This window comes from Eriocheir sinensis, chromosome 25 (assembly GCF_024679095.1).
Source record: "Eriocheir sinensis breed Jianghai 21 chromosome 25, ASM2467909v1, whole genome shotgun sequence".
In the NCBI taxonomy this organism is placed as follows: Eukaryota; Metazoa; Arthropoda; class Malacostraca; order Decapoda; family Varunidae; genus Eriocheir; species Eriocheir sinensis.
This window is the reverse complement of record NC_066533.1, coordinates 6,067,064-6,078,274: the sequence shown is the minus strand read 5'-3', so window position 1 is coordinate 6,078,274 and position 11,211 is coordinate 6,067,064. Positions and strand designations below refer to the sequence as shown.

General features: G+C 42.4%; 1 protein-coding gene across 1 annotated transcript in view; it reads left to right on the top strand.

Moving 5' to 3' along the window:
* Window positions 1–10,517, top strand: part of LOC127003622 (keratin, type II cytoskeletal 1-like) — an 81,219-nt gene extending 70,702 nt beyond the window's left edge. The window contains exons 4-5 of the mRNA XM_050870529.1: window positions 7,856–8,023; window positions 9,510–10,517. Of these exons, the coding sequence (XP_050726486.1) occupies window positions 7,856–8,023; window positions 9,510–9,761 (420 nt within the window). The 3' untranslated portion in view covers window positions 9,762–10,517. The remainder of the gene's footprint in view (window positions 1–7,855; window positions 8,024–9,509) is intronic.
* Window positions 10,518–11,211: the final 694 nt, after the last annotated feature.

Below are 11,211 nucleotides of genomic sequence, written 5' to 3'. Positions count from 1 at the left end.
TCACGGCAACCATTACTCATCACAAACTTAAGATCATCACAACCATTACATGATAGAGGCGTTAACCATCACAATCAACAGTCATCACAACCCAGTCACCACAACCATTACGAAGCACAAACGTTAACAATCACATTCTAGAGTCATCACAACAATCATCCCCATCATTACCCAGCACAATCTCTGGTCATAGCAATCATTACCCGTCAACAATCTAGTCATCACAGCAATCAAGACTCACCACAGACATTTCACAGCACAATCGTTACCTAACACACGACACATCATATAACAGACTTTCTACAGTACAACAGACTTTATAGCAGACAAAAGGCCATTCGACACAATTATACAGACCGCACAAAAGACAACTGAGTACGAAATGCGTAAGGCTACTAGGCTACATAAGAGACAGCATCTTATCAACTCGAGTAGAAATGACTAAACTTTTGCAAACCCAATCTTAAAATCTGTTCTTGTTTAATCCGTTTTTTATCATAATCAACATTAACCAAAAATATAAAACTATAATGAACGGCCTCACTTTGCAAGCTATCACCAAATCAAAATAATACATTAACATAAACTATCTAAGTATACAAAGCATATTATTCTATATTTATCATGCCCCTTTTTCACCAGATTTACCTCAGCATAGACTAACTCTCTTTACTATGAAGTGGACAATCAGCATACATCCCGGTGTCAACCCTTTTTACCCATCTTTACTCATTAACACCATGCAAACTGTCCAACTTCTAATTTAATGTACCCTAAACTAACAAAATTTACTGTGATATAACCTAACATGGCCTAATCCATTCTTCTAAACTTTACACAAGAACACTATGCAAGCTTATTTTTTCCACTCAATCGATTAAATAAACTAACCTATCTGACCTTAATCAAACTCAATGTAATGTAGCCAATTAGTGGACAATCAAGGACTAACTCCTTTTACCCAATTTTACCTATACCAATGCAAACTATTGTCATTCAGACTAAATTATCACATAGTCCAGCTTTCAACCTATTCATCCTAACCCATTTTCCTAAGTCCTACCCAATAGCAGTGTGCAAACTATTCTCATTCAATCAAACTTTAAACCTAATTCAGCCTGACCTAACTTATCTTACTCTGACGTGACCTAACTAATAGACAATCAAGATCTAACCAATTTTACCCAACTTTACCCATTATCAGTGTGCAAACTATCCTCACATAGTCCAACTCTTATTGTTATCTGACCTAAGCTAACTAATCTCACTGTGATGTAAACTAGCCTATTAACACCTCAATCCAGCCTTGTTTATCCTACTTAACACTGTAAACCTACAAATACGCAAAATCTTTCCCTATTCAGTCTAACTTTTTCTTTTAAACTAACACAGCTTAACTAACATAGCCTAAACTAACTTAACCTATCCTAATTTAACGAACTCTACTAATCTAACTTAACCTAGTGTGACTATATCTAATCAAAACCCTGTTATTTATTTTCCTTTGCTGAAAGAGTATGGCTTAAGGCAAAACAGCTAAACTAACGTAGGCTAAACTAACTTAACCTATCCTAATTTAACGAACTCTACTAATCTAACTTAACGTAGTGTGACAAGGCGACACTATCTAATCAAAACCCTGTAATATATTTTCCTTTGCTTAGGCTAAGGACAAAACAAAATTACAAAAAGATATACTCAACAAAAGCAGGCAAAGGGAGATGACAAAAGACAGATGATCAAAACATATATCCAAAGGTATTTTGATCCCCTTAGTTTTGCTATACACACAAACCAACACCCACCACTATGGCACTATGTAACACAACACAGCACGAGTACACAGCAAAACGAACACACAAATCACACGAAACACAATACAAAGGGCAGTCTTTCGGAGAACTGAGCGTCTTCCACCCCCCTACCCCCAACACACACACACACACACACACCATATAGTTATTATTTGTATTTTTCATAGAGAATATTTGATTTCCGCGGGGCATATATATTTTAGTTAGAGGATTAATTCAAACATCAACACTTAGCATAAATAGAATTATGTCAGCCCCTGTGACGCGGGTGAACTTATAGAGATTTATCTTACCTTATTTACCTTACTGATATTCACCGTATTTACATTATTTATAACTCTTGAATAACCCCCAACACAGATTTTACGGAGCACAGGTAGACCAGATGTTAATTAATGGAGATCCTTACAGGTAGACTAGATGTTCGTTAATGCAACTCCTTATAGTAAGCGTTAATGCAGCTCCTTACAGGTAGACCAGATGTTAATTAATGGAGGTCCTTACAGGTAGACTAGATGTTGGTTAATGCAACTCCTTATAAGTAAGTGTTAATGCAGCTCCTAACAGGTAGATCAGCTGTTAATTACTTCTTACCTTGCAGTGATGGCGGCAGGTGACCAGATACTGTTGATGGCGGCGGCGGCGTTGATGGCGGCCGTTGCCATCACACAGGGGAGCAACCTCGGCGGCGGCGGCAACCAGATAGGCGGCTCTGGTGGGGGCTTTGGCGGCGGTGATAGCGGCTTCGGGGGCGGCTTTGGCGGCGGCGATGGCGGCTTCGGCGGCTCCTATAGCGACGGCGGCGGCGGCGGAGGTGGTGGTAACTTAGGGAATGACTTTGGTTTCTCCCACGTGAGTCTCCTAAAAAAAAATTTCTGGGTATTGATCTCTTTTTTTTGGGGGGGGGGGGGGTTCCCACGTGTTTTCTTTCTTTATTTATTTTTGTTAGTTTGTTTCTGTTCTTGGTTTTTGGTCTTTGTTTTCTTCACACCTGTCTTCATTTATTTATTTATTTGTTCGTCTGTTTATTTCTGAATCTTGGTTCTTGGTCTTTGTTTTTTTCCTACGTCTTTATTTTTTCGTTGTTGTTCTTATTCGTTTGTTTCCAAGTCTTTACCTGACTTTGTTTTTCCCACATCTCACTTTTTCTGTGTGGTTGGTTCTGTGTCATAACTTTTTTCCATTCTCATATCAGACACGACAACACGCTAGAGAGGTCATGGAAGTCGTACAGGTCATCTTACACGCATGCACACGTAACTAAACGCAAATAAACGCACTTAATGATGTTGCACACAAGCTGGATTTTTATTTTTCTCTCGTAGGTCATATTTTAATGGTTTCAAATCCTTTATCATTTTCAACTTTGATATGAGAACACCACAAGACGCTTCAGGGGCCACAGAAGGCGTGGTTATCACACACACAATCCTTCTTCACACGTCCTGGATTTTTATTTCTCTCTCGCAACTCATTTTCTTGGTGTTCTAGTCCGTCTCCTTCTTCGATGTAGGTATGACAGCATGACAAAACGCTAGAGAGACCTTAAAAGTCTTACAGGTGATCACACGTTCACACACACGCAATTAAACACACAAAAACACACGCAATTCTTCTCCACACGTCTTGAATTATAGTGTACCTCCCACAAGCCTCATCATATTCAACCTTTTTCCTAGTCTTTAATCTCTTTCCACTTGGTTATGAGAGCACGAGACACTAGAGAGGCCATTGAAACCGTACAGGCCGTCACACGTTCACACACACGCAAACACACGCAAATAAACACAAACAAATCACCACTCGTCCTAGATTTTGACTTTTCTCCCACTAGCCTCATATTTAAGCCTTTTTCCTCGTTCTCCACTTTCTTCCACTTAAGTATGACAACACGACAACACGCTAGAGAGGTAATACAAAAGTCGTTCAAGTCGGCACACGTTCACACACACGCAAATAAACACGAAAACACACGCAGTTCCCATGTAAACCTGCCACTAGCCTCATATTTCTGCCTTTGTCTAGTCCTCTACATTTTTCCACTAAAGTATGACACCACGAAAAGACACTAGTGAGTTCACAGAAGCCGCAGGGATCGTCACACACGCAGACATACGCAAACACACGCAAAAAAACGCGCAAAGAACATCTAGCGTCCTCACCACACGAGCACAGCAGGCAACTCGCGCACGTGTCCACCCCGCGCTTTGTCCAATCTTGTATAATGGAAGGTTAGCCACTAAAACCTCATTGCCGCGTGATATATTGATAACACTTCCTAAAACTTCTTCCCAGTACGTAAAGTTAAGGTTAGGGATGTCGAGTTAGTGTCAAGATCCCCCGTGTTGGTTTTATATTAATTATGAGTAAGCCTTGTGTGTGTGATGTGTCTTGTCCAGTCCCATTTTCTGTTTGTCAGATATAAAAATGAGTCTTCCTCCTCCTCCTCCTCCTTGGGGTCGTTATTATTGTTATTATCATTATTAGTATTATCATTATTATTATTATCATTATTATTATTATTATTATTATTATTATTATTATTATTATTATTATTATTATTATTATCATCACTTCTACGGAAAGTTTATCTCTGTCCCTTTTGCGATTCGCGTTATCTCTTTCGTTATATGTAAGTTATATATAATTTCTTCTTCCTCTTCTTCTTCTTCTTCTTCTTCTATTATCACTATTACTATATATTTCTTCTTCTGAAAAGTAGTACTTATTATTTATTAGGCGATGAGCAGTCCCATTAGAGAGCGCCTGTGTGTGTGTGTGTGTGTGTGTGTGTGTGTGTTTAATATATGGCAGTCTTCCACCACTGTCATGTTCCTCGCCTCGTATGTTTTCAGAGGAATTAATTAGATGAAGTTAATATTCTGCCAGTGTTCATATACCTGAGAACAGATATCACCAAAGCAATTACACCATGCATCGAATTTCATAAGCAAATTTTAAATTCAATGTGTGTACGTATATGACTACAGCCGACTTAAATATATGATGCAGTCTAATTCGTCTGGTATTGCTGCAAACGTTCACAAATAAATATTATATCTAGCTATAAAACGAATGCTAAATCATGGATCAAATGTGTGATATTGCTATAAATTTTTCAATGTAAATTATGCAAAATACACATAAAACCTACTTCAGTAATGGAGTTTATGTCATATTCTTTGTTTTTCTCTTTTATTTTATTTTTTACTTAGTTTTACCTATATTTCATTTTACTCAATACATCCCATCTTATTTATGGTCCCTGGTGCTGTCCATATTTCCATTGCTACTGTGTTATCCATCCTGGTGTAAGATTAACTAAAATACAGCGCTATACACGCAACAAAGGCACCGGAAACATGCCAGTCAGTAATGAAGCTCTACACATAATGAACAAAAAAGTAAAAAAAAAAGGAATCCATTACCCTGTACCCTAACCGTTTCATGCTAACAGGAAATGCAACAGAAATAGCTCCACACACACACACAAAAAAAAAAAAATACATGAGACCCTTTGCACGCAGCCATAGTAGTAGGCAATCTCTTTATCCCATAACAACCCATTTTTTCACCTTTTTCAATTAACTAACCTTTTTTTACCCTTTCTCTCACAGTAACCTCACAATGCTAACGTTTCTTCACTATTAAGTCGTTTCCTGTATATTCCAAACCCAAGTCAGTGTTATAATCCTCCCAATCGGCGTTTTAATCCTTTAAAAATCCTACTAATCCTATTTTTCTTTCTTCCTCAGGTGCAGAGCGTCAGCCCTCCTATAATCCCCATCGGAGGAGGAGGAGGAGGAAGTGGAGGAGGAGGAGGAGGTGGAGGAGGAATTAGCTATGGAGGAGGAGGAGGAGGAGGATCAGGAGGTGGATTCGGAGGGGGAGGAGGAGGATCAGGAGGAGGTTTTGGAGGGGGAGGAGGAGGACATATTATCGGAGGAGGAGGAGGATCAGGCGGTGGTTTTGGAGGAGGAGGGGGAGGACACATAATTGGAGGAGGAGGAGGGGGAGGAGGAGGAGGGTCAGGAGGAGGAGGAGGAGGAGGAGGCGGCACAATAGGAGGTTTATACGGCACCCCAAACCAAGGAGGAGGGGGCGGAGGGGGTGACTGCAGGCCTAACGTGCAGATCTCCGTGGTGACAGCGACGCAGTTCATCCCCACCACAGTAGTGAGCACCCGCACGCGCGCCATCCCCACGACCATCTTCCGGGAGATCACACGCACCCGCATCATCGCCTCCACCATCGTGCAAAGGGATGTCGTTACCTCAACACCGCCGCCCATTATACAAACACAAACGCAGGTGAGAAAAGGGGGATGGGAAAGGGAGAAGGGCGGCAAACTAATGGGTAGGTGTATATATAAGGATGGAAATATGTACAAGGGGGGGGGTAGGTGTATGTTTAAGTATGTATAAGGGGGTAGGGGTATATATGAAGGGGGTAGAGTATGTATAGAGAATGCAAGCTAAGGGGTAAGGAAGAAGAGGGAAGGTGGATAAAGGATGCAAGTTAATGGGTAGGAGAGAAAAGTCATTAAGCGTTGAGACATGATTTAATGGGCAGAAGAATATAAGAAAGGTAAACTAATGCGCAAGAAAGAAGAATGAAGTTGTATAGGGGCGATGAACTAATGGATAGGGTAAGACGAACTAATGTAAAGATGTATAGAAAAAATAAACCAAAGGATGGGAAAGAAGAATCAATGCTCAGGTGTATAAATATGAACTAACGGAACTGATAGGACCATAGGTAGAGGAGTTACTGTGTAGTTGTATTGGAGAGTTGAACTAATGGATAAACAAAGAAGAGTCAAGCGATTGGGTTTAAGAAAAGGATCAGAAACTACAAGAAAAATAGGTACAATAGAAGGAAGGAGAGAGAAAAGTACAGAAAAAGACGAAGAAAAACATAATAGCATAGAATCTGGACTCCTGCATCTCACTTCACTTTAACAGACACATATAACCCAATCAATGGTGAAAGTTATAATTGGAGAAACAAACACGTAAGGCCAGAGAGCATGCAGGTGAGGAGAGAATAGAGGAGAAAGATAGCAAAGGTTAAAGCATTGGATCCCGGAGCAAAAGTTTAAAGTCTATTGCATCTTGACAACAGAGGAGAGAAGAGATTGGGCTATTGAGAGGAGTGGAAGGAAACAATAAAAGAGGAGGGAAAGGTGAAAGGATGGGAGGAGGGGAGGAAAAGGATGAAAAGAGAGAAATGGCTAAAAGGTTAAGGGTTAGGGTGGAGGGAGAAACAGCGGAGAGAGAGGAGTGACGGGAGAAAAGATGGGAGGAGGAGGAGGAAGAGGAGGAGGAGGAGGAGGAGGAGGAAGTATTCTATAGAACCTTCTTCCGGGAAAGTTTAGATGAATTCACGGGAGAATGACAAAAGAGAGAGAGAAAGAGAGAGAGAGAGAGAGAGAGAGAGAGAGAGAGAGAGAGAGAGAGAGAGAGAGAGAGAACATCAACATAACACAACAACCCATCCCTTTCGTCCCTCCCTTTCTTCCATTCACTCAAATACACCATACAAACATCCCTTCCTTTCCCTTCCTTTCCCTTTCCTATTTCTCTCTCCCTTTTCCCTCTCACCCCTAACCTCTCCATAACCCTACAACCTTTCTCTCCCCTATCCTTCAGTTTCCTTCATTCATACAAACACATCTCATTCACAAACCTTCCTTCCCCTTCTGATCTCCCTTCCCATTTTCCCTTTCCCTTCTCACCCCTTACCTACAGCCCTGCATCCCTTCTCTCCCCTTCCCTACGCTTCTTCTCCATTCACACACCTTATTCACAAACCTTCCTTCCTCTTTCCCTCTCCCTTTCCCCTCCCATTTTCCTTTCTTCTTTCCCCATCTCGACCTCACACACCCTACAACCTCTTTCTCTCCTTTCCTTCCCCTTCCTCTTTTCACACAAACACACACCTCACTCAACCTTACCTACCTCTCCAACCCCTCTCCCTTTACTCCTCTCCCGCCAAAATTTTCCCCTCTAACCCCCCTCCCTCTCACCTCTCCCTTGCAGCTACTGACGGAGACCAAGTACGTGACCCGCGCCCAGATCCTGACCGACACCCAGTTTCTGACGCAGACGCAGTTCCAGAGGGTGACCGAGACCTCATTCTCCACAAGGATCCAGGTGTCCACGACGACCCTGGTGCAGGTGATCACGAGGACCGAGCAGAACAACCAGGTGAGTGCCAGATGTTGTGTTCCTTCCTTCTTTCCTGCCTGCCTGCCTTTCTTCCTCCCTTCCTATGACTTGAGTTTTCTTGAGGGGATTGTTATTAGGGACTGTTAGGGACTGTAAGATCAACCAGGTGAGGAACTTTTAGATGTTGTGTTCTTTCCCGCCTTCCTTCCTTCCTTACTTACTTTCTTCCTTCCTACAAGTTGAGTTTTTCTTGAGGGGAATCGTTTTAAGGTAAGGCTACTCTGTGTTTGACTAACCAGGTAAGTGACTTCTAAGTTGTGTGTTCCCTCCCTCCTTCCCTCCTTCCTTCCTTCCTACGACTTGAGTTCATAAGGGGAGTGTTTTAAGACAAGACTGTTTTGCGTAGACGATTTCCAAAAGTCGAAAGGAAAAATTAATTGCGTTTTAATGAGTTTTTTTCATGTTTCTAGTAATGAAGCTTTGTCAGTCTACCACAAAGGTTTTACTTGTGATGGCGTCTCCTTATGTTGTATTTCTTGGAGTGGGATGAATTTGTTTTTTTTATTTTCTTTCTCTTTCTCTCTTGTTTGTCTCCTTGGCCATAAGAGAAGTGGGAGAGATGGGGAGGAGGCGGGGGTGAATAATGGGGGTGAAGGGAGGTAATGGGATAGATGAGGTTGGGAAGATTATGTGAAAAGGGAGAGTGTGAAATAAGAAGAGAGGGAGAGAGAGGAAGATAAAGGATGGAACTAAAAGAGAGAGAGAGAGAGAGAGAGAGAGAGAGAGAGAGAGAGAGAGAGAGAGAGAGAGAGAGATTAATAGCCCTTCATTAACCCTAGTAAATTTAAGTTTCTCTTCATATCTCCGCCTGTCTCTTCTCCTACCCTTGCCTCCTCACTTTCCCTCACTTCCTTTCACCCCTTCCCTCCATCTTCTCCTCTCCACTGTAGTACTCCACATATCACGTCCCTCCCTTCCCTCCAGACTGCAATTCCTTATCTCCATTTCTCCTCTCCTCCACACTTTCCTTGTCTCCTTCACCTCTCCCTTCTTACACACTCTCCCTTCCTCCACACTCACTCCATTCACACTCCACTTCTCTCCACAGTCTCCACTCTCCCTGCACTCTCCTTCCCTTCACACATTCCTTCAGTCCACACTCTTCCTTCCTCCTCACCTTCCACATCCTCCCTCCACTCCTCAGCTCCGACATCCTCTCTCTTTACCTTTCCCTCCCTCTGTCACCCCCTACTCTCTCCCTCTTATACCTCACTCCATCAACTTTCCCTCTCTTCTCCACATCTTAATCCCTCAACATCCCTCCATATTCTTTCCTCCCTTACTTCCCCTCCTCGCCTTCCCTCTTTACCTCTTAACAACCTCTCCCTCACCTGTCTCTCTCCTTCCACACCTTACCTCCTCTACATACTTTCCTCCGTCACCTTTCTCTCCTTCACCTCTCCCTCCACCCCATACCCTCCACACACACTCCCTCCCTAACCCCCCTTTCTCTCCCCCCACACAGATCCAGACGCAGTTCCAGACCGTGTTCCAGACCCGCACGGAGACTCAACAGGTGACGAGGACAGTCCAGGTGCCTCGGTACTTCACCCAGACGCTCACCTCACACTTCCCCGTCACCGAGACCTCCATCGCCACGCAGAACCACTACTCCACCGTCACGCAGACCATCACCATCCCCTCCAACTGCGGCGGCGGAGGTGGTGGCGGCGGTGGTGGTGGTGGTGGTGGTGGTGGGTTTGGTTATTCGTATTAGGTAGTGTGTGTTTAGGTGAGAATTTTTATATATGTCTTTTCTTTATTTTGTCTGTCCTGTGAGTCTTTGTGTGTGTGTCTGTGTGTGTGTGTGTGTGTGTGTGTGTGTGTGTGTGTGTGTGTGTGTGTGTGTGTTTGCGTTTAACCTCTTTGCTGTGCTGTTTTGTATGTGATAATATATAACTTAACTTTTGCCTCTCTGACCTTCCTTTGAAATTCCCCTTCCCTCCTTTTCCCTTCTTCCTCCTCCTTCTACGTAAATCTTCAGCTTATTTCCCTACTGTCTAATTCCCCTTCCTCTCCCTCCCCTTACTCTTTGTCCTTTCCCACTTATCCCCCTTTTCTTCTTCCCTTCCCTTGTTTTCCATTACTAAGAGATATCACTTATTTATCGACTCATACAAACCAACAGCATCTACTTAACTGTGTGTTCGTTTAGAAGGGAGAGCCTGTGATATGGGCGTCTGTTCTCATATTCTAATCTTTACTTATCTTTTGTGTATACTCTGTCTGTATTAACACTAAGTTTTATATGTATATCTGAAGAGCGGTGTGTAAATGTCCTCTGGTTGTCTTGTTTTGCTTCGTGATGCCTCGTGCGTGATTAGATGATTTTTTTTAAGATATGTTCATTATTTCTATTATATTTCTATTGTATAATTATGTGATTCTTCCACTTTTTCGACGTGTATCTGTTTAGTCTCTCTCTCTCTCTCTCTCTCTCTCTCTCTCTCTCTCTCTCTCTCTCTCTCTCTCTCTCGTAAATAATTTTTGAGTCTTCCCTTTCTCTCATTTCCTGAAACGAGGATACAAATAAAGAAGCATTTCCGGCAACAGATGTTCGTTTGTTTGTTTGTTTGTTTCTTTCTTTACTTGTTTGTCTGTGTGTCTGTGTTTGTGTTTGTGTGTGTGCGTCTGTGTTTGTCTGTGTGTCTGTGTTTGTGTTTGTGTGTGTGCGTCTGTGTTTGTCTGTGTGTCTGTGTTTGTGTTTGTGTATGTGCATGTGTTTGTCTGTTTGTGTGTGTTTGTCTGTTTGTGTGTGTGTGTGTGTGTGTGTGTGTGTGTGTGTGTGTGCATCATTATCAACATACTTGCAAGGAAAAACATCGTATTGCCTACCTCTTCTTCCTCTTCCTTCTCCTCTTCTTCTTCTTCCTCCATCTTCTAACCCTTATTCCTCTCCTCCTCCTCCTTTTCTTTCATCTCCTCCTCCTTCTCCTCCTCCTCCTCCTACTTCATATCATCCTCCTTCAGCTCCTCCTCCTCCTTTTCCTCTTATATTGTTATTTTAAACATCATCATCGTTATCTACCTCATTACATTCCTCCTCCTCCTCTTCCTCCTCCTGCTCCTCCTCTTCCTCCTCCTTCTCATCCTCTTCTTTCTTAATGCACTATCATCATAATCATCATCACTGTCATTATCATCAACCTAATCAGAGAGAGAGAGAG